At 53.4% G+C, this 22,307-nt stretch overlaps 5 protein-coding genes across 5 annotated transcripts; 2 read left to right on the top strand and 3 right to left on the bottom strand.

Moving 5' to 3' along the window:
* Nucleotides 1-183: 183 nt before the first annotated feature.
* On the bottom strand, nucleotides 184-2,752 carry KVR01_009276 (uncharacterized protein). Its single transcript, XM_044783752.1, has 2 exons — nucleotides 630-2,752; nucleotides 184-569 (listed from the first exon to the last, which is right to left on the bottom strand). The coding sequence occupies exons 1-2, from the start codon at nucleotides 2,358-2,360 to the stop codon at nucleotides 474-476; spliced, it is 1,827 nt and encodes a 608-aa protein (XP_044641778.1). The 5' UTR covers nucleotides 2,361-2,752; the 3' UTR covers nucleotides 184-473.
* Nucleotides 2,753-2,862: 110 nt separating this feature from the next.
* Nucleotides 2,863-5,556, bottom strand: KVR01_008881 (uncharacterized protein). The gene is made up of 3 exons (XM_044791749.1): nucleotides 4,657-5,556; nucleotides 3,175-4,591; nucleotides 2,863-3,119 (listed from the first exon to the last, which is right to left on the bottom strand). Exons 1-3 carry the CDS (start codon nucleotides 4,921-4,923, stop codon nucleotides 3,076-3,078), a joined length of 1,728 nt encoding a protein of 575 aa, XP_044641383.1. The 5' UTR covers nucleotides 4,924-5,556; the 3' UTR covers nucleotides 2,863-3,075.
* Nucleotides 5,557-9,103: 3,547 nt separating this feature from the next.
* Nucleotides 9,104-11,521, top strand: KVR01_009621 (uncharacterized protein; the record flags this gene model as incomplete). Its single annotated transcript, XM_044783845.1, has 2 exons — nucleotides 9,104-11,135; nucleotides 11,193-11,521. Exons 1-2 carry the CDS (start codon nucleotides 9,728-9,730, stop codon nucleotides 11,519-11,521), a joined length of 1,737 nt encoding a protein of 578 aa, XP_044642123.1. The 5' UTR covers nucleotides 9,104-9,727.
* A 1,330-nt stretch (nucleotides 11,522-12,851) lies between these two features.
* On the top strand, nucleotides 12,852-14,174 carry KVR01_009377 (uncharacterized protein). Its single transcript, XM_044782355.1, has 2 exons — nucleotides 12,852-12,981; nucleotides 13,070-14,174. The coding sequence occupies exons 1-2, from the start codon at nucleotides 12,946-12,948 to the stop codon at nucleotides 14,093-14,095; spliced, it is 1,062 nt and encodes a 353-aa protein (XP_044641879.1). The 5' UTR covers nucleotides 12,852-12,945; the 3' UTR covers nucleotides 14,096-14,174.
* Nucleotides 14,175-20,938: 6,764 nt separating this feature from the next.
* Nucleotides 20,939-22,251, bottom strand: KVR01_009464 (uncharacterized protein). Its single transcript, XM_044783756.1, has 2 exons — nucleotides 22,131-22,251; nucleotides 20,939-21,946 (listed from the first exon to the last, which is right to left on the bottom strand). Exons 1-2 carry the CDS (start codon nucleotides 22,179-22,181, stop codon nucleotides 21,302-21,304), a joined length of 696 nt encoding a protein of 231 aa, XP_044641966.1. The 5' UTR covers nucleotides 22,182-22,251; the 3' UTR covers nucleotides 20,939-21,301.
* Nucleotides 22,252-22,307: the final 56 nt, after the last annotated feature.

Raw genomic sequence — 22,307 nt, forward strand, 5'->3', positions numbered from 1 at the left:
AGCGAAGCACAAAGCTGGGCGCCCCACCTCCCTTGACAAGCTCGGGATTCCAGTGCTTGATCCCAGCCACAGGTGGTGGTCGTGCCGGTGGGGTACCTGTCTTACCACTGCAGGGACCTGGGCACCTGGGTACTTCGGTACAGATTACTTACCTTGGTATTAAGCACTAGAATCTGGACAGGCTTCTGTTCCAACTCATCCACTATCATTTGCCAATGCACAGCACGCCTGTCAACCAGGCCTAAAAGCTGTGGCAAGGGCTATTAACACCACCAGTCATCTACCTAGGTATCTATCTGGGTTACTCATACAGGAACGTGGGTCACCACCCACTTCCGGCCTCGACCTCTTCCGACAGAAACCTCCTAAGACCATCATTTCGTACAGCAGACATGTGCAAGCCCCTTGGAACTCCTTGGAAATCCTCCATAAAATTGCAGCAATAACGGTGAAAACAACAGGGCCATGGCCCATTACTGCGGCCTGGAGTCCTTGATGTGCAAGTTCTTGGTCCACCGCGGCAGTTTCCTATCCCGCTCATACATGAAACCGCAGTTATTGCACAGAGTCTGTTGGCTACCGTTAGCAAATATTCCAAGCAACACTGCGCGGCAAGTGGGAGAACTCACTCTTGGTCCATGGGGCCCATCGCGGACAGCCCAGACACTGCTGCCCCATACCCTACAGTGGTAGCACCTCCACGTGAACCGCTCCTGTTCCGTCAATGTGCCGCCGCCGCCATAGCCGCCGCCGCCGCCGCCACCACCACCAACGTCGGGTGTGAACCGGCCTCCTGGCGTGCTGGCCCTTCCCAGGGGCGACAGGCTCCTGAACCGCCTTTTCTTCTTGCTCCGCTCACCGCGGCCCATGCGCTCCTCCTCCTGCTCGATCAGGCCCGTGAACCCGAAGCCGGCGGGCACGCCGCCCATCATGCCCGTGTTGCTCGAGAACCGCGCCGTCTCGCGCCGCAGCCGCCGAATCTGCCTCTGGCTGTCGCCCTCTCGCTTCTCGATCTCCTCCTTCGACAGGGTCTCTATCTTGGGCTCCCATTCGTCCGCGAGGTGCTCCGGGTCATATCGCCATCCGGCTCGCTCCCCTTGCGCTGTTATCGCTGCGTCGTTGGGGAAGTCGCCGCCATTCAGGGGGCTCGCGCCCACCCAGCCCGATATCACGCCACCAGACTCGCATGCTTCTTTCTTCAGGCGCAGAGTGGCCTCGTAGATCGCATGTGTCATCGCTGGGACCCACTCGCCGGTCAGGCCGAGGTCGGCGCAAGTCTGCTTCGAGAAGGCCTCGGCTGTGCCCGCAGGGTGAAGGAGCGACCATTCGAACTTATCCGTGTACAGCTGGTTGCCGAGGTTGATGCTCAGGTTGATGATACAGCGGTACGTGTCTTCGGGGTTGAGGTCGTCTGAGTCGGCTGTGACGTGTTCTGCGGTCGCGGTGACCTCGGCTGGAGTGTCCTGTGCTGGGCCTCCGGTGGCGCCAAGTATTGGTGTCGATGTTCCGAGGGCAGACGGGGTCGCGGGGAGGTGGGAGAGGCCGCCTCGAGCGGGCGTGTCAGAGCCTTTGAGGAGGGGAGTCGGTGGTATGCTCGTGCCATTCTGCCGTGGGGCCGATTCACTGCCATTTGCATGTGAGTGGAAGAGAGGATGCAGCGCCACGCCGGCATATTCCTCGAGCTGGGTCCTGATCTGCTTGCTGATCTCGGCAATGGTCTGGTTCCTGTGAGGCAGGTCAAGGTCCTGGACGAGAGTCGCCGCAAACTGGTCGGTGGTGACCAATGTCTCGTGCAGGTTCCACAAGAACGTGTCCCGGAGCTTGTACGGTATGGTCATCTCGCCCTGCTTGTACTGGGGCGCGGTGTAGTCGATGCCCGGCATGTTGGGGGCTGGTATTGGGTGGGCGGGCAGAGGCACGAAGGCTGGGATGTCGAGGTCGATACGGATGGGAATGAGGGTGAGCGGGAGGCAGGATTGCGCATAGTTCTGCATATCGGAGAGGCCCTGCTTCGACTTGTTCATCCAGTCCCGGTATATGCCCTGCACCTCGACGGGCTCGAAGATCTCCTTGTCGAACTTGTCGCCCGGGTCGACCTGTGCGCCGCTGTCTTCGCGGCGCAGACTGCGCAGCCCGGTCGGTCGCCGTCGCGAGTTGTCATCGTCGGAAACGTCATAGTCGTAGCCGTCTTCCGCGTAGTTGATGATGGTGGTGCCTCGTTTTGTGGTCCGCGACAGAGGGCCGGATGGTTGCGAGGACTGCAGAGCAGGTGTGAGCAGGGAGTTTCTGTAGGCTCGTAATCGAGGCGCGTAGGTGGAGAAGAAAGCCTGAGGCTCCTCTCTTGCCGAATTTGAGGACATTGCAGCAACTTGTTGTGTAGACCGTTATCGCATATGGGCTGCAACAAGCACAGGCGCCGCCACAAAGGGAGGAGGTCGAGGGCGAGGGCGACGAGGTCCCAGAACTGGTGGGCTTGAGGGTCAGTCAGGCTGGGCCCGGCGGCGGGGCTGCAGTGCAATGCAGTGCAATCCAACGGCACCAGATGTGGGGTTAGACAGTCCGACTGGGACCAGCAGAGGCGTGGCAGGAGAGGTGGTGGCAGGCGACAATGACGAGGGGTGGAATGGATGCGAAATGATGGATTGTTTGCTTGCAGCAGTTTTTTTGCTATCGCGTCCTTGACAAGCTGAATCGCGCTCCAGCCAGCAAGCTGCTGCCGCTGCTCCTGCAAGAGCCTCCCCAGCCTAGCCGCGGGGACTAGCACACGCACGGGCCACCTGCTCCCGTTACCCGGTACCTGAAGTCCTCAAGCGATAGATAATGTACACAAGTACTTGGACTCACTCTGCGGTCACTCCACCGGTCACTTATTAGTACTTAATTAAGTATCTACAACACTCTTCAAGTGGCAGAACTGGCATCAAACTGGTCTAGAATAGCTAATTTACAGGATCTTATTTGGTCGACCAAGTGTCCTGCGCATGCATATCCTGGCCACTCTGTCCTCAAGGAATGACTTGAACCTCGACCCAGCTGCCGGGGCTCGTCAGCCCTTCAGATGCCTTGAGTCCACCGTTACAGCTCCATCTCAACCTCGGGCACAGACTCTTGGGATTTACCTGCTTCTTGGTTAGTGACACGTCTCTTTGTCCCAGGCATCCTAGCCAGTTGTACCCTTGGCCTGCTTCCACTCCTCCACCCACGCCTTTACGAATTCGACCTCCTGGGCCTGGGCCTCTTTGACAGGGGCAGGAGGCAGGTCGGCTGTGGTCTGGTTTGGGAACAGCCCGTTCTCATCCCAGTGGTGCACTCCGTCTTCGATCAGGATGAACGGCTCGCTTATTGTGGAGACCCTATCCGGGAGGCCGATAGCGTGGGGTGTAGACTGTCGCCAGGGGTCCTTTTCGCCGTCGATGATGGCCAGCCGTGGGTATGAAATATTGAAACCGCCCCACTGGTTGATCCGCTCCACCTGCGAGGGTGTGGTGATGTTGAACGCCTCTTTGCAGATGACCGAAGAGTAGTCCAGATCGATCAGGCGGGAGACCAGAGGGAGCTGGTCTGCCGGAACGCCAGACCCGGTCTGGAGGTAACCCCACTCAAAACAGTACTGCCAGGGCCACGCCCGCCATGTCTGTCCAATATCGTCCTGCTTGTAGAACTCGGAGTCATAGTTTGTCACACACTCGTCCTGAGTTGACCCACGAGACGCACAGCTCGCAACCACAGTACGGTTGACGTAGCCGATGTAGTTGAGGAACCGGTTGGTGAGCGCGTCGACCTCGTCCTCGTAGCCTCCGGCCTTTAGTATCTCGACAGCCTCGGCCTTCCTCGCCACTGTGGCGTTGTAGATGATTGCATCGCTGGACACGGTATCGCAATACACACCAAACCTAGTGCTGTTGATGGCCGGGTCCCAGTTGGTGCCTTGCAGACCGCCAATCCCGCCCGAGATTGAGCCAGCAAAGTCGTCGTCCCGGGTGACATTGCCCAGCCCGAAGACGTCCTTGAGCCTCTGCACCCATTCGGTACCATTCTGGCCGATCAGGATGTTGTCGACGACATTGGTCAGCTTTTGCGTCGTGGTGGCACAGTCGCCTGGTGCGTATAGCCTCGCGGCTTCGTAGTATGCCCAGTAGTCGTAGATGGCCTCTGTGACACCGGAGCTTGAAATGGCACCCCAGTAGACGTCCGGGTAGAGCTTGCGGAGGAAGGCGACAAAAGCTCCAGCATACGAGCCTCCATATGCGATGTACGGAGCGCTGGCTGAAGTGAGATCGACATCCTCAAGCCCTGGGAACTTGACGTTCTGGGCAAAGTAGGCCATGTCCGCCAGGGCTTGGTCGGTTGTGAGGAAGCGCAGGCTCTCGATGCTGAGGTCGGAGACAGGGAAACTTGTGCCATAGTAACGGTGTTCCAGGATGACTCCTAAGCCACCTGTGGCTTGCGAAAGAATAGACACGATGCCCTTTTGGAGGAAGGGCAGGCGGCCAACACCAGAGGTTTCGCCGCTCTGCAGAACAATGACGGGCCCGCCGGGTTGATAGTGGCTCGCATCGAACCAGTACCTCAGATTGAAGGTGTCATTGGTCTGGGGCGAGGCAGGTCAGCAACTTGCAAGGCGGACATGTTGGGGTAGGTTGACATGAGACTCACATGGGGCTCATATAAAGTGTCGTTGTGGAAGTGGTCGATAGGCACGGACAGGTTGTGGGCCGGGTAGAGCAGGCTGGGGTTGGTGTCGGCAGCAACGGCGGCCTGCCGAGCAGTCTGGACGCTGGTGTACTCGCCCTGCAGAGAAGCCTCGCGTGCTACGATGCTTCTGAGCTCGCTGACCGTGAAGGAGGTCCGGAGACAGTCGGCACCGGTTGCAAGGGCCAGTGTCCCGCAAAGCACGGCCTTGGTACTCGTCTTGGCTACCATCTTGGCGGGTTCGAAGACGGGGAGGCAGACAGGCAGAATGTTCAATGTCCAATGTCCAATGTCCACGGCCGTGGGAAGACGCACCAGGTGTTGATATAGCTCGATGGTGAGGGGAGCCAAGAAGGGGGGTAGGAAGACTTACCGAGTCTCTGACGCTGCTGCAGGCGTACGAGGCGAGGGGACGAGTTCCGAGACCTGCAGTGGTGGTAGTGGTGGTAGTAGTGGTGGTGGCGGCGGTGGTGGTGGTGGGCGGCAGACTCGCAGACTCGCAGCAGTGATTACACGGTACAGCAGCGTGGAGGACGGTAGCGGTGGCTCCTGCTGCTACCTCGCGATCGAACTCAAGGCAACCACGGAAAGCATATCACAACCCTGGAAGCTACACTACAGCACCCGTCACGCACAGAGAGGGCAGGATGTGCAGGCAAGCAGCGGTAAGATAGGCCGGTGGTGGCCGCTGCCCCTCGGCAGAATCCCTGACGTTGGGTCGCTGACGTTGTCGAGTCGCCGAGTCGGTGCACCGCGTCGATATCGTGCTCGCGCCTATGCTCGATACGGCAGGTGAGTCCCACGGCGGCCCACCTGCGCTAACGGTTGCCCGACCTGCCAGCTGCCCGCCCGAGCAGCCCGAGCAGCTTCATCACCAGGGCCATCCTTAGCTCCAGGAACAGGCCTACAAGCCAGCCAGCCAGCCAGCCAGCCAGCCAGGTACCTGCTGACAATGGAAAATCACGCACGGGCAGTTAACGGCACCCCTGGCACATATACCTACCCCTGCCCGTTGGGTGCTGTCTAAAAACAGACCTCGATCAATGCATGAGCAGAGCGCCGTTGCGAGCGCCGTGCAAGCGACACCCCAGCTGGCTAGATCAACGCACCGGATTTTCCAAAGGCGACCCCGAAGCTACAGCACATACGAGCATGTCGGTGGCTCAGTATGGATCAGCCACGCAGGATACAGTAATAACCGCCGCAGCCCCGTGGTGTTCCGCACTGCACTGCATGGTGGCAGCGACGACGAGAACCTTGGAGCACCTGGCGAGCGCCCCAAGGGCAATTTGATGCAGTCATCAATGTGTCCTTCATGCCCGTGTCGCAGGGAAATGGCAAAAGTCGACTGCCACTAGACTTCGCTGATCCAGAAAAAGGAACTCGCCAACACCTCCGACGACGACGACCATGGCTCCATCTCTTGGGGATGGCAAAGCGGCGGAGAATTATGAGCTCGAATTCATGCGGTTTGCTCTTTAGGTGACAAGGATCATGTGGCTCACAGTGCACGGCTCAGCATCAGCCAGACCAACAATACCTAGGTACCTAGGTAGGTAGATAGAAGAATGGAGTTGCAACACATGCAGCATACACTCAGGAATATACCGCGACCGTCAAATTCCAATAAGCGACTTCTCGGTGCCAAACAGGGCAAAGGGCACCGGGTAGCCGCTGCCACCCCGTGCGTCTGTGCGCATACATTCTACGCTCAGGCACCGCAATCTATTTGGCTGTCAAATGTTGGCAGGGTACGAAAGCAACCCCTGCCAAGGATTCTGGCGCCGAGTCTCTGTACCCTCACTGTTCTAATGCGAGATGGGTCGGTCAACTCAGGAAGCAGTCGTACTGGATCTCAAACTAATCTTCTTTCTCATATGGGTGACCTCCCACAAGATAGTAAGAGGGAGCTTTCCCGTCATGTCTTGATTGGCAAAAACACACAACATGGTGAAAGAGCGGCTTCTCAATGGACCGTTTCCGCTTCATCCTCTGAGCCTTATGTTGAAATAGGGAGCGAAAATATGTATTGACATTCTCTCGTGCACTTCAATTTAGCAATAGCAGGTGGCAGATGGCAATCATGTTTGGTAGTCCAGATGCCTATCAACCTGTGGACGAGAGACTTTATAGAGATTAGTTAATATTAAGTGGCACTCTCAGGTTGCACACCCGCTCTTTCGATCCCAATTGAAAACCTTTGATACAAGACAACACTTTTTGAATATATGAATTTTGAAGTGAGCTTTGGCGAGACTTTTGTCTAAAACTTGCACTGATTGTCCGAATGACTGCTCGCATTCTCACTAAGGCATGCCTCAAGGGCTCCTGTGCCTTTTGGCATCATGCCATCCACGGATCATAGCTGAGCCTCTCTGCAAAATGATCTTGTCAACATTTAATTCAGACCTTCTAACGTCGAGTTCAATGTATACTATCTGTCACAAATTTGTTACCTGTGCTGCAATACTAGTCCGCACTTCGCGTCCCGAGCCGGAATTTATATCCCATTCCCCCTTGAAACTTTGCTTCTATATGTTTGATGGCAACATTTTGACGGTAGTGCACCACATATTCGAGAACGTCTTAGTGGCTGAAACGTCAAGAGTCTGTCGCCAAAGTAGCTTTTCGGACCGTCAGAGAGGAGCTTGAAGAATTTTCCGAGATTGCATAAGAAATTCTCAGCCCCCTCTCCTGTTAGTCCGTGGCATCCCAGTATCTGATGCGTAGATCAAAGACGCCAAAGCAGGGGTGAAGTATAATCCGCGGTGCCGTCATGCTAGTTGGTCTACGCTGCCAGCGCTCAGACACTCGGTCCCAAGATGGCTGTACCATTTCTCATTGCAACGCTCAAGGAACGCATGTTTACGTTTCTAAATGTATCCAACGGGACGAACAGGCCAGGAAGAGAAGGCGATGGGCAGCGTCGAATATATGCCTTAGATTCTATATATTAAGGTTCGCGGCTAAGATGGCTAGAGTGACTGCTTGGTCTATAAAAGCCAGTATTATCAACCGCCAACGTCGTCTCATATCCCTGACATAACCAACCCTCCTTTCTCGCACTTCCAATTCTGGATTGCGATTGCATCTCATTGGCTGCTATATATTGTGGGCTTCGTGGAGGGCCAATCGCGCTGCGCTTGAAGCCCTCAATCCTAGTCAGATAGTATGAGAGCCCAGCCTTCTCTGATCTACTTGGGACGGGATGGTCTTCATGTCATTGATTAACATACTTAGATCAGATCATGTTCGGAGGCATATTACAGTGGGCCATGTAACATATTCGGCACCAAATGTCGGGGGAAGTAGGCTGGACTGTGCCCAAGCGGTAGGCGCCGTTTCCTGATCTGGGTGAATTATTTCGAACATGTTTGCTCCATGGGGGGCCACCCGAAACCAAGATTCCTTCATCCTCTATTCCGTTCATTGGGGCTGCTGAGCCATGAGGAAATCGACAAACCCCTGAATGCTTGTCTGCAAGTTAAAGCATCTTTCAGATCGACCCTCATCGCGCTGGAAACACTTCCATCTATCCCCACGTGCGCCTGTTATGGCCGATGTTGCCACTTGATCACATGCGCACTCGGGTCAACTGCCACCGTGAGTACGCGCTCGTCAGTTAGCTGTGTTCATGACTCTCAACCGGAATTGGAGACTTGCAGCGCTGAAACCAGCTGAGCCGACCTCTGGAATTCCTGGCAACACGAAACTCGGCAATCAACATGGAACCCATCTGATCTATGGATCTAGAGTTTCTGCCGGCAGACATTCTGCACATAACTACTTCAGCCCCTCTTCGGTTGATCTACTATCGATCGACCAGTCGATCCTGGCTGTGCTGTATATTCATCGTCAATATAGAGGAAACTTCGTCCAGAGCTTGGGATTGCTGCTGCCATTGGTCCAGGTCACAAAAAGATCTTGGCGTGGGGCTCTGTTCCACGCGACGGGGGGGCTGAATGAGCCGCAAGCGGCTAGGGCTGTTCCACGCGACAGACTTCATGCCATGTCGTGTACTGTAAGAGTCATGAACCTTGCATGCGAGGCTCAATTTAAAGCCCCTGCATCCTGCCTGTCCCTGTGTCACCCCACCGTCAACGGCCTGAGGGCTGAGTCCCTTTGCTGCGACGGCAAGCGGGTCCCCCGGGAGCTCTACCTAGGTGTCTACATAGTAGATCACCGCGCGCTTGATCCAGACGTCTGAACCGTGAAGCGCCAGCGCCTCCCATTGAAGTCCGACAGAAATGCACGCCTGCCAAGCTTGGAACAGGAGGACCGCAGACCCGGAATGTAGAGAAATCACCGCCGTCTCGACTCTTAGAAGAAGTCCTGGGCTGGAAAATACCACATCACTTATTACAAGCTGCTGCCAAGCGCGGCCTCGCCGCCTCCAGGCCCTATTCGGCAACATATCTAGAACTTTTTAGGCTCAACCACCGTACGAAGACGCCATATATGTCCTCAGACGCATGCGGAATAGAGGCGAAACCAGTTAGGCTCAACGTCCCGCCGGCCTGTTCCGCAAGTCTCGTGCTCGGTGTCCGTCCTCGCTTGGAGATGAACTGCCCGTTGTGGAGGGTACCCTGTCACGTCGACACATGGCTGACTCGACACCTCCTACACTCCCCGTTCCCCCATTCCCTGCCTATGAAACTATCTTCCCTTCTTCCCGGGCCCAGGCCCTTGCTTGCCTTGCCTCTGTGGTGTCGATCTCTTTCCCAGGCTGGTCCAAATCGCTAACACCTTTCGATCTTTCTTCTTCTCCGCTGGTCAACCCACGATCATTACATTCGCGACTCTCACTACTGTCCGGCGGCGCGCGCTGGGTGCGCTTTACTCTCAAACCCACCCTCAGTCACTCCTTTGTCGAATCGCCCGCAACTTGCTATTGCCCATGGCTTGAGGCAACCGCCCTGCACCTACGAATTATGAAATATTGCAGCAACTTGGTTTGAACACGGACCAAGACGAAGTATCATTCTCCTCCGATCGCGCCGTCTATCGACGAAAGTTCGCCGCGATCAGGGACACGATGGAGGGTGACGCTGCCAGGTATGGTTCCGACCCGAGGAACCAGACCAAGAATCCGGATATTTTTATAGTGGACGAGATCGCCGGGACGACGCACTGGGACCTGAACATGACCCCAACGGAGACCAATGCGCTGAGAGGGCACAGTGCCGACACAAATGCGGAAATGGAGACGAGGTGGGTGGAGGGGACCACAGTAATTCACGGCGCACAACCAACAAATTCGACAATCGATATCGACCCTCCGAGACCCGCAGTCGTGACGAACAACGACTACAGCGACCTGCCCGAGGTAGTGGAGGCCATACCGCCGTTATGGGATCTCGCCGACGACAAGATGCCCGTCATCATCGATGCGGGCAGTGAGAAAATCGCCGCGATGGAAGGGCACGGGCAAATGCCAGCGTCATTGCTCTCACCATCAATTGCGGATCCAGTTCCAGCTTATCCCCATCCCCGCAGCCTCATGTCCCGGTCGTCGAATCTGAGCACGATGCCCCTCACCGGTGACCGCAGTATGCCAAGCTCGCCGTTCTACGACAAGATGCAGATCCAAGATGAGGAATCGCGCGAGGTCAAGGTCTGCGGCATGGGGAGCCGCATGTTCATGTGTGTGGCGATTAGTCTTCTGTGCTTCGTCCTCGTACTGCTTGCCACCGTCCTCGGCGTAACTTTGACCATGAAGGGGCAGAGGTCGAGCAGCAGTTCAAGTTCCGTACCCCAAAATTATTTCGCAATCCTAAACAACACGCAACTGGCCGCGGTAAATTGGACAGATACGACTGGTGTCGCTCGGTCGGCCTTGTTCTACCAAGACTCTGAGAGCTCCATTTTAGTGTCCCTCCGCGACTCGATTAGCAATAATTGGTACTACAGCAATGTCACGCAGGCGGTGTTGAATATGACCGGAGCAGACGAACTGGACGTCCTCGCAGGGACACCGTTGGCAGCCGTGACGAACTCGTATCAAGTCAGCCTGTACTACCTGACAAACGACAATCTGGTGGCGGAGATCTGGGCTTCCGACATTGTCGGCGAAGTCTGGTTCGCAGGAGAGCTCGGCACGCGCCTGGCGCCTCAGGCGATGGAGGGCTCCAAACTTTCGGCCTACTGGCAGATCTGCGACAACTGCACCAACTCGTTATTCCTGACATATCAAGAGCCATCCGGAAGTATTCAGCTTTGCAACCTCACCAACAACACATGGTCATATGCCGGCCCAGTCGGCACCGAATTGTCCATGAATGGAACTGGATTATCACTACGCCCTTTCACTGATAACGACGGCATCGGTCAGTATGGTACAATGGACAACGCGTTGCGGGTGTACCACTTCGACAACTCGGGAAAGCTACAGGAGATCATGAACGGCCCGGAGACAAACTTCACCTGGATGGACGGCAGCTCCGGTAGGTTAATCCAACAAGCGCAAATGAACACCGGGCCAATGACTGACGACATTCCAGATGTCTCTATAAGCAGCGCCGCAGCAATGGTCAACCCCAGTCCGGACCTGGTTTCAGTTTCGTACGGCGACCACGGGTGGACGAACATGATGGTGACGTTCCTCGCCTCGGACGGCACCCTGACATCCAGCTTCTGGAATGAGAGCGCCTGGACGGCCGGCGCGCCCACCCTCAGCGGCGGCCCGGCGGGCTCGACCAACTTCACGGCGATAGCCACGACACAGAACAGGATGATTTACGGGCTGTCGGAAGTCGGCATATTCGAGTACCACTTCGACGACAACAACCCGCTTAATTGGATCTTCACATCCGACGTGGCCATCAGCTGAGCTGCCCAACTGAACTGTAACTGATGTTGTATAAATCTCACATTGAGGCGAGGCGTTCATGGTCACGATTCCCAGGATTTGCGCTTCGGCATTGATTCAATCTGTTGCATCAATATTCATACTTAGTAGGCACCTTATTCAATTGACAAACCTCTTAAGAATCTTGATGAGCCGCTGTTCAACGGATGGCATCCATGGTGTTGTTGAACGATGTAACAAATTGCCTGCACCTTACGATTCTCCACGATCACATGTGCTTTCACCCATCTAATGTGCTCCAAATACTGTCCAAGCACACCTAGGTAGCCCATTTTGCGAAGATCTATTGCGTGACATCCTTAGGAACCGTCGGCTTGCTGGAATCAAATTCGCGCAATACTACACTTTAATAAGTGTTTCCAGGCTGGGGGGATGTTCTTCATGTGTGAAAATACCACATGCCACGGCTTCGTTCGAAACCTACAAGATGAGTTGTTTCAACCCCCCATATTTCTTTTCTTGAGACTACCTTTCCTTGATCTGTTGCAGGTTTCAACTTTCGATCCAGGTTCTTGACTAATTCTCTTGGGTGATGGTTAGACGATCTCCACTACCCTAGGGTATACTTACCCACCAAGGCCCCTCCCGAGGTCTCTTGGCCATCACCGAGTTATGCACCCTTGAGTGGATTTTAAAGCTTATTACCTGCTTAAGTAGGTATCTGAAAGGCCGCATCGTTTAACTCGCATCCACTGAACAGTAACCACCACGTGGTTCCCAACTTTACTAGTACGTCTCTGTATTTTGAGTTGAAGAGCTAACGGACAGGCCTCCATATTGGGAAACCTCAGCATCAAAATGTGAGAGAATTTGCACAAATTCCTAATCAGGCTTGGTGGCTTGGATATCATTAATGCACACATCCCTTTTTTTCTAAAGAAATTGGGACACTATTTTGTTGAGTATTGGTATTCATCAAGTCTCGGAACGAGGGACAGGTAGGTATCTGGTTGTGAATACTATGTGATGTGGCTGGCACCTGGGGTTTCAGGAGATCAAGAGACACTAAGAAATAGATTAGGTCCGGCACCATCATCAGGAAAATCGTGTCCTGTTAGAGCATTCGATGCCGTACACGGATGTAGTTGACAATACGCCTTGCCAATGCTAGCCAGTCATGCACTGCACACGCAGTAGCATATCATCGGAGACCGCCGAACAGAAGCTGCTTATCAACAAGCCTCAATTGAGCTAGCCACCACGCTGTGTAACACACGCCTTCTCCACGTTATAAGAACCGCCGCTCCGCAGGTCCTTTCTTACATTGATCTTCTTGTCACACGTCAGCCCGTGCGGAGCAGTATCATCTATCACGAGGACCTAAACTTGCCACCTATTTGAAAATACCTAGGTACCGTTGAAGGGACTGTACGAGCGGAATCAACATGACAACGAAATACGTTGATAGACAGATACCCAAGGTGAGTTAGTTAGCTCCCCTTTTGGTGGACTGGGATGTTGCGCCAACCCACCGATGTTTCAAGCACCGGAATGGACTGACAATTGCAGATCTCGCTGCGAGACTTTGAAAACAGATTGGAAGAGATCACTTCAGAGCTGTGTGATGCTGCGGAGAATGTCGGCTTCTTCTCTATTGTGGACCACGGCATCACTCAGGCCGAGGTTGACAACGCCTTTGCCACTTCTCAGGCCTTCTTCTCCTTACCAGATGATGTCAAGGCCTCGGTGGCGTGGAACCCTAACAATGTTGGCTGGGAGAAGAACTCTCAGATAAGGCCATCTACGGGTGCAGCAGACAACAAAGAGTCATACCAACTTCAGTTCGGCGAAAACATGCTCACTGGTGGGAAAGGCGACAACGGCTATAACAGCATGTGGTTGAGCGACACTCACCTAGCCGGTTTCAGAGATAACTGTCTCCAGTTTATGCATCACATCCACAAAGTATCCGAAAAACTCATGGTATGCCTTGCAAGGGGCCTAGGCTTCCCCGACAACTATTTCCTTGAGTCTCACGACCCTTCCGACCCCAAGTGCCAGAACGTTCTCCGCTTGCTGCACTACTTTCCCACACCAGAGTCCAACGATGGGAAAGTCTGGCATAGGGCGGGCGCACATGCCGACTGGGGCCTCGTCACGCTTCTTTTCCAGCGCGAGGGCCAGACCGGCCTCGAGATCTGCCCCGGGCGCGAAGCGGTCACCGAGTTCGCGCAGGGCGACACCTGGACCAAGGTTAACTTTGAACCGGGGGCCATAATCTGCAATATTGGAGATATGCTGATGCGCTGGTCTGACGACCGCTTCAAGTCGACGTTGCACCGCGTCAAAGCGCCCTCTGAACCGGGCGACTTCTACGGAGAGCGGTACTCCATCGCGTTTTTCAGCCAGCCGAGCAAGGACACGATCATCCAGGGGCCGAAGAAAAAGTACCCGGAGATAACAGGGCGGCAATTCATTGCAAATGCTATGGAAACACATTTTGCGGCTTTGAAGAAGCAGGTGGAACATCGAGACGGACAGACGGACAAGATGCCATCGTCCGAGGGAGCACCGGTTGTGGAGGCTACTGCTTGAGATGATAAGGACAATGCATTTTGCATAATGACGTACTCTCGTTTTAGTTCTGCGATGAATTGATTCAAAATTTACAGAAGGGAAGATCATCTTTTGGTGGGTCTCTCCTTCACAACCGTTAGTTGTGTCGTGGTAGATATACGTTCTCTCGTCTCGCAACATACTTATTTCAGCCAAGATCTCAAACGCTTGATGTTGTTGTCTACAGAACTGCCAGAAACAAAGGTCGATTATTACCGCAAATGAAATATTTGGGCATCGGACACTAAGGCAGAGAATACTGGTCCTATAGCACATACTGCCCAGGAATAAATGCTGTACTAATGCAGAAAGCAACCGCATTCCCAGTGTGAAGTACTGCAACCCTCCAGGGCTGGGAACTCTTTCTGTGGTCAGTTATTTCCCTATAGCAGACACTTAACCAGCATGATCAAGGGGTACAATTGAAATTTGACATCTAGCACAGTATTGAAATTCTTCTTCAAAGGGCTCGGGTCGCCCCTCGTCATCCACCCGCTGTCACAGGTCAAACGCTTCGATAGCGACCAGAGAACGTATGTTCACCCAAGGTAATCCTCCAGGAACCTGAGGGCTCCAGACGACAATCACCACAACCAACGGGTCTCGTCCCACTTTGAGAAATCCCATTTTTGAGCCGCTGACATCACTGGGACGGTGAAAGGTGCGCCCTGCTTTGTCGACGGCGCGAAAGACTTGCTGGAGCCCTCGTCGGCATGGATACTTGTGTCACAACCGTCTGCAGTGTCTGGAGCTGCTCGGGAACTGTTGTCGACTTTTGATTCCTTAACGAGCTTCCTCTCCCCACTCTGCATTACGCCCCGAGAGCCGCTCCATCCACCAGTAGATTTCTCTGAATAAACGCCAGATTCTGATTCAAATGAAGAATACTGAAAGAGCGGATCGAGATTCGGAGTGCTGACTGTGATGATGCCCAATTCATCCAGGGCTATCGACAGCGTCTCGACAGGCGTGGTCCAAATGTCCTTCATCACACTTATTGCTTTGTAGCTTAGCACACCGCAGACACTAGAGTCTCGCTCCATCATAAGCCACCGAATAAGCTTCTCTGGGAGTTGCTTGTGAATAATATACTGTTGTGGAATGTTTTGACGCGGCAGGTAAATTGTGAGTTTTGAACTCTTCTCTCGAAGGTCCATGGCCGGTGCCCCTCGAGATGCCTTATGCAAGACTCCATCCTGTGAGAGGCGAACTTCCAGAGAAATCGCATCAGTGACGAAAATCTTTGCATTTCGTATCAGTTCATACAGAGAGTCTGTGTCTCTCGCCGTCCTCACACGGGGGCTTTTGAAGTGCTTGGCAACTCTGTGATCCGACTTGTCAGTGGACGCATTTCAGGTCTTTGCGGACCTAAAGAACATACCTGAGAATGGCGTGAGCTCTTTGTTGAAATTGTAGTTCTACTTGAGGACTTCGTTCCGCATCGGAGGTTCGTACGGATATGCACGTCTCTGCACATCGAGAGACGTATCTGTGACCCAGTTCGGCCCACTCAATAAAAGGTTCCAGTTCGTTGACCCTCTCCAGGTTGAAGTCGAAGAATTTCATGCCATCCTCGAACAGAGGTCGCATAAATTCTAGATCGACGATGAAGAATTGTGTTTGTGCAGAGACGCACTGAACTCCTCCTTCAGGATATTTCACAGGAAAGATCCTACTCTCTCCATTGAGTTTTGACTGCTGCGCATCCTTTGCTGAGCAAACTTGAAGAAGTGAATTGACCATCATCAAGTGTGTCTTCATTTCCTCAACCGTAACCGATCCTCGACAACCCGCGTTGTTCAGTTGGTCGACCGCCACTTTGAGGGTCAGTGGCTTGAAGCCAAGGACAAAGACAAAGAGACAGTGCAATTCCTTGTATTCTTCTTCGAGGGGGATGTTTTCCCCGAGTTGAGTATCGGCAGACCAGCCGCATTGAGAAGGTCTATGCCAGGATGGTAGACCATTTAGTACCACGCAAACAAGTTTGTGATCCTCGAATTGCTCCTTGAGCCAACCAAGGGAGGTTCCTTGTTCAATCTCTATCCCACACAGCCTGTCAATCTCTCTGTACAAGGCTTTGACGTCAACACATTTGGCAAGTTTGAGGCTCTTCAACTCGTCAACGTATGTATCCAAAGTGCAGTTTGGGATGCCTAGTGTGCTTGTGAACAGCTGTTCGATAGGTAGTCTATCGGGGTCAGAGAAGAATGTCCATTGTTCGAAGTAAATCCGCAGAGCATGCTTGGTATTCAGATGCCGAACTGCGCTCCTTTTTGTTTCGCGCAAGTTAGCGGAAACGCCCTTATGCCCGACATCCATGGATGTATGAAAAGAGACAGAAAGAAAAGACTGCCGAATATCAATGCTCACATACCAAACGCACTCCTTAGGAGAAGCCCAAATGTGGTCTATCGTAGGGGAAAACCGCGGAATGCAAATCGCTTTCTCATCTGCGAACGTTTTCCTGCATGCTCATGTTTGTTAGAACGTGTAGACATTGGATAAGTATGAACGCACCATATTGTCTCATCTTTCTCTCTACCAACCTCCGTCTCCTTCTGAAGCTGTGCCTGAATATAACTATACAAGTTGAACAATCTGCTGATACTCATGATACCGGGATCACCTGATTGCAAAGCACGCACGCTGTAACGCAGTATGGACAAAGCAAATTCAAGGTCAGTGCGAGGTATTCCAGCTCCTATCTTGTTCAAGAACACGTGCCATGTAGACGGTATGCTACCGCTGGTTTTATCATGTGTCCGTAGAAATGGAAAGGATGCGCAGGGCTCCAGGAATCGATTGACGATGTCTTCCAAATTTCTGGTCGGAAAGAAGGTATTCTTCAGAACTTCTGGGCCATCCCGACACATGACCGTTGTGTTCTGAAGACATGTAATGAATTCAGGTGCAAGCTGTGAGTCTTGTTGAATATGTACCTGAAGCGCTCCAAGAAATCCTCGTGGCCAATACCGTGACTCTTGCAGGTGTTTCCCAGACTCAGGTAGATCTGCACCTATAAGTCGAACATACCTCGAAATGTTGAGGTAGATATTGAGCCACTGGACCCAAGTGTGTGCCTGATTTGGCGGCTTCTGGGGTGCATTGAATGAGTATGCATCATTCAGAAAGTAATGAGGTGTGGATCCTGTTGGTGTGTAGTCCTTCGCCACTCCATGTAGCAGTAGCCAAGGGGTGCGAGGGGCCACAGCAGTGGTAAACATAGATATAAGTACTTTGGAAGGATTTCGAATACGTTCATCCATGTCGAAAACGACAATATCGGTGTAGGAAGCTTCATCTACAGACTTCAAGTGCTGAGTCACGTAGAGAAACACCAGATGTTGCTTTGAAGTTTGCACCGATATGTTAGACAGGAGTCCGGCCTGCCCATATATCTCCAAAATTCTGCTCCGAACCAGGGATACGGGAGCTTCCCGCAGGCCCAAGTCCTGGAAGAGCCTGATCCTGTCCACATTGGTTATTGTTTTGTCGATGATAGGGAGCCCAACTTGTGGAGGCATATCTCTCCCGTCAAAGGTGGGGAAGAAGACTGGACCAGTTGCTGCCGAAACCCAGTCACCCCCCTCAAGCGGCAACAAATTCATAGTCTTGATCTTGGCTTTGTACTTGGGCCAGTTTTTCAGGAATGGCTCATGCAACAACTTTGCTGTCTGGCTGTGCCATTTGTCCGTTGTTCCCGTTGACCTGATCCGTGACCATGCGCCACGATCAAGGTCTTCTGATAGCCAATCAAGAAAGTGTCCGAGATCAGCGAATTTGAGTCCCCAATTCATGAGAACATCCAATTCACCAATCAAATATCGCCGCGAGATTATGTTCTCCGAAACTTCATCCCCCAACAAAGGCTCGCCGTTCTCACAACAAAAGTCGCCTCCCAGGCGGACTAGGTCTCCGATCCGGTGTAAAGCATGCTTTCTGTGACAGTACAGAACCGGTGTCTGGCTCAGGTACATTTCGACCTTGTCTATAAACGATAGCCATAAAGCATCCCACGTCTTGTCGCTTCTGTCTGGCAAGTACCTCACCCATTCATAGCGCAAGCTTGGGTGTTCACAAAACTGCACCACAGCTTTACAAAACGCACCAGCGACTCGATCGATCAGTGCCAAGTTATCTTTCGAATCTTTGACGGTGTCTTGGCTACTGTCGGTGACGAAGGGGGCGTGTATTATGAATGTGAAGCCCGCTGACCGGACAGGCGAGTATGCGGATACTATATCCTGCGGCACGATGACGGGGACTGATGTCTCTGAAAGTTGAAAGGCGAGTGCAACATCCGACGTGGGTGAGACCTGACCATGGCGCATCTGACCGCCTTGGCTCACAAATTGCGGTGCTTGGTGCATCGTGGTATGATAATGCGCGATGTGTGTTTCTTGGATCCCGTTTCGCATTGTGACTCTTGTCACAACCGCATGGTTGACACTTGGGTGTTTGATTGAGTATGTGGTGGAATAGCTCTCTGCTCCGTCGATGCGGTGTAATGTAAAGCGGATTATTTTCAACTGTTTCGTGAACAAGAGGATTGTGTGTGGGAACTTTAAGAATTGCTTTCGAATGGTTTCATGCAACTTTTGCACAAGGTCAAGATTTCCAGTGTCGTCAGTGCCGAGAAGGTGAAGTGTGATTCTTGTCATCGACAGATAGCCATCGTCATCCTCCCACCTAGGCACGATCTCCCCTACGCCGGCGTCGCCAGTCAGGTGACTGAAAGAGAAGGAAAAGTGCCCGGATCGGATATGGGCTTTCCAAGCTGCCGCGAAAACAGACTGGAATCCGATACCTTTCTCCCCGGTATGTCCATGCGATCCTGTCTTCCAGCTCTGAAAAGCGGAGCAAACGGCCTCGAGGTCGTCATCGGTGAAACCGTCCTCGTTGCATTCCACAACGACACGGTGCTGAAAGAGATGGAAAGACAGACAAGGTTCTTCGCCAAGGGCTGTTGCCTTGGTGTAACAGTTGTGATCGGCATTCTGTAGCAGCTCAAACATGAAGCGGGTCGTCTCACTGGTAGTCGGGTGCCTGGCTGGTCTTTGTACGCACATAGTTAGTTATAAGTTACAACCTACACCTTGTTAAATCGGCTACAATATGGTTCTCACGTGGAAATACTGGAGCTTGTAACTGGATCGCTCTTCAAAAAGTCTCCTTCACGCGCACAATCCAGTTGGGTATCCCACTTCACCGCTGTTGCTGAATCGAGGTAGCCGTGCTCCGAGGCGATCCGTTGAACGAGCTCTTTCGCACTCTCTCTGGTTTTGGGGAAGGCCATGGCCGCTTTTTCCAGGCAGGAACCTTGCCGGGTCAAATCCCTCGAGCCTGTCAGAAAATGAATAATTGTGATTGAGCTGGGTGAGGGTTATATATTGATGAGACGAGTATAAGTGGGAGGCAGTCTGGAATATTAAAAACCTACCAAGGCAGCCCTTCAGCAGATAATACAGTACAGGGTTGGGAAGAGTAGAATAAGTGTACTATAGTGTTTGATGCTGAGAGACATTTGTATGGCAGCGTCACCCCGAGCGAAGCGCTTGGGTGAAATCCTGTGGACGAGCAACTCGGTTTTAATGTATCGGAATTAAGTATAAATGTACCTAGGTAGGTAGCGCTTTCAGCTGGAGATGGGTAGGCTGATGCCAACAGATTAGTGCTTTGGGGGCCAACCACAAGATTTTTGACTGGTCAGCCATTCGAAGCAAGCAGGCATGTGGACTAATGCAGGCCGAAGTGAAACATCCCCCTAATGAATCTCCAAGGCCGCTTATGCAGTTGCAATAGGCGCCCAGCCACTCGGCCCACTTCTCGAGCTGCAAGGAGGAGGCGTAGGTTTGAGAATCGCGTCCAGCGCGGCAAATAGAATTTAGGGTCCACAAATGAGGAACAGCCGTTGACAATTTGGCAATTTCGGAGGTCGATTTTATCGATTTGATTTTCCCGGACAAGTCTCCAAACTTTAGGATTTGGGAATTTGCACTGATGGTAGTCGGACAGGGAGAATGTCAATGAATGGACCTGATTTACATACGCGGTGTCCTGCTTCTACTTCAGAGTCCGATGAACATCAGCTGCCGAGGAGAAACCACCAAACCATGCCAAGCTCTTCATATTGGCTTTGTGGTCCTCCATCGTCAGGTAGCCGTAGCATCGCTGAGTGTTTATTAGCCGTAGAAGTCCCTCAAGCGGCACGAGGCCGAGCCACGTGCCCACAGACGTACTGTATTCTCTTTCCACTGTTATTGGCACTACATTCTTTTTTTTTTAAAAAAAAAAACGCTTGGTCTTGAGCATTTACCACTGTATGAAGGCGCCACATACATTTTATATGTATGGGGATTAAAAACGAAGCCACCCAGAGGTCCCTCAAGTGCTCGTCACGCCATCCCGCACCCGCGGACTCGACACAGACGTGGCTGCCAACAATCGTGCACAGGATCTGGCTGACGTCGCGGCCGCGTAGTAAATCCTCAATATGTGTTTGGGGTTAAAAAAAGAAAACAGAGTTGCGTCTTGTCCATCACGACCTTGCCCTGGGCCCAATCAGGGGCGAGGTTGTCGAGGGTATCCGCATCCCAAATGCCGCGGACCACGCCCCGCAGCTCCTTGATCGGAGGAAACTCTTCCACGTGAACTCCAGCGTCTGAGTAGTGCTCGTTGTAGCAGAGGTGGGTGAAGATGATCGGCGGAGCGTGTTGATGGTTCCGACGATGGCGAGATGGTTGGAGACCAGCATCCCGAGCTTGCCAAAGCAGCCCCCGGGATGGCAAAACCCGTTCTAATGGTAATTATTAGAAGTGCTGGCTGTGACTTAAGTAATCTAGGGTAGGTCGGCTATCATAGTTTACCGAACAGCGCCGATGTGTGCTATAGCTTACTAGTACCTAGGTGGTTTTGTGGTACAGACTTGCTCTATGATTCATCTCTTGGTTCCACTCACTCGGACTCAACACTGCCGTGCCGAAGTTAAGCAGGCGTGCGTTCACAGGGCATCTGTGTGCCCTTTCCTTGCTTCCGCCTTGATCGTATGTCAAAAACACAGGCTCCCAAAGCCGATACTCCAAATATCCAAAAAAAAAAAAAAAAGAAGAGCAGTTTCGCTGTTAATGGCAAGCAATGCATAACAGCCCACGTTTTCGCGGTCCACCCACATGCCACCCACACGCCTCACATCGGTACACCCATGGCAGTCTGGGCATCCCTGATCTTGGTCTCCTGCTTGACCAGCGTCTGCGACAGCTTGAAAAGCCGGTCCCTCTCGTCCCTGATGGCCGCCCTGACATGGGTGGCAGCATTGTGCATGCCGTCCTGGATCTGCGTCTTGAGCACGGCCTCGAGGCTCTCGAGGCGCTTGGTCGACCTGGCCATGGCGGTGCGCACCTTGTTAAGGCTGTCCTGGCTGGCCTTCATCATGGCGGCGGACGGTGCAGGGGCGGCAGAGGACGGCGCGGTGGCCGCGGGGGTCCCGGTGACGGCGGCTGCGGCTGCGGCTGCGGACGAGGAGGGCGGCGGACCGCCACCGCTGCTCGGAGGGGGCGGCATGCCCGGCGTGGCTGTCATGTTTGGGTCATGGGCCGCGGTGTCGGCTCCGTTGGCTGGCTCGGGGACGGTGGAGGGGCCTGGAATGCCGGCGATGGGCGTGTCGGGGGCGATGGGGCCATCCAGGTCGAATGCGAAGGAGGGCTCGCTGCCGCTGCTGTTCAGGTACGCCTCGCACTTGCTGAGGTGGTTCTTCATGCGCTGGATGTTGTCGGCGCAGGCATCTTTGTTGCAGTGCAGGCAGAAGGCCCGCTTCTGGGCGTGCGCCTCATCCTGAAGGCGACGTTAGCTGGATGTTGTCATGGTAGTAGTTGGGGGAATGTCAGGGATATGTGGGACGAGATGCGATCTGGGATGGACGCGGCGTTCTGAACGCGCTGTAGCTTTCGTCGCGCAGCAAACGCAAACGAGGACGACGCATCGAATGGATGCAGCGGGCGCAGACCGACACACTCACCTCATAAGTCCGAAAATGGACCCTCGTATCACTGTCCAGTTTCCGAGGCATGGCTGATTTCTTCAGTTCTCGCTCCCCTTCCCCTCTGCGGCCTGCTGTCTCGCAGTGCTGATGGGCTTCGAGGGCGAGGGAGAGTCGTGCAGACTCGGCGTTCAGAACGATGGCCGTGTCGCTCCA

This window comes from Diaporthe batatas (assembly GCF_019321695.1).
Source record: "Diaporthe batatas strain CRI 302-4 chromosome Unknown Contig00011, whole genome shotgun sequence".
NCBI classification, from domain to species: domain Eukaryota; kingdom Fungi; phylum Ascomycota; class Sordariomycetes; order Diaporthales; family Diaporthaceae; genus Diaporthe; species Diaporthe batatas.

What these genes read in the sequence shown, in the direction of transcription:
- KVR01_009276 (XM_044783752.1), bottom strand. Translation starts at nt 2,360, where the DNA reads ATGTCCTCAAATTCGGCAAGAGAGGAGCCTCAGGCTTTCTTCTCCACC. An exon ending in ATGGGCCCCATGGACCAAGA is followed by an intron (nt 570 to 629) that starts GTGAGTTCTCCC and finishes GGTAGCCAACAG; the next exon opens with ACTCTGTGCAATAACTGCGG.
- KVR01_008881 (XM_044791749.1), bottom strand. Translation starts at nt 4,923, where the DNA reads ATGGTAGCCAAGACGAGTACCAAGGCCGTGCTTTGCGGGACACTGGCC. An exon ending in ACACTTTATATGAGCCCCAT is followed by an intron (nt 4,592 to 4,656) that starts GTGAGTCTCATG and finishes GCCTCGCCCCAG; the next exon opens with ACCAATGACACCTTCAATCT. An exon ending in GGAGTGGAAGCAGGCCAAGG is followed by an intron (nt 3,120 to 3,174) that starts GTACAACTGGCT and finishes ACCAAGAAGCAG; the next exon opens with GTAAATCCCAAGAGTCTGTG.
- KVR01_009377 (XM_044782355.1), top strand. Translation starts at nt 12,946, where the DNA reads ATGACAACGAAATACGTTGATAGACAGATACCCAAG. An exon ending in TTGATAGACAGATACCCAAG is followed by an intron (nt 12,982 to 13,069) that starts GTGAGTTAGTTA and finishes TGACAATTGCAG; the next exon opens with ATCTCGCTGCGAGACTTTGA.
- KVR01_009464 (XM_044783756.1), bottom strand. Translation starts at nt 22,181, where the DNA reads ATGCCTCGGAAACTGGACAGTGATACGAGGGTCCATTTTCGGACTTAT. An exon ending in TCCATTTTCGGACTTATGAG is followed by an intron (nt 21,947 to 22,130) that starts GTGAGTGTGTCG and finishes CGTCGCCTTCAG; the next exon opens with GATGAGGCGCACGCCCAGAA.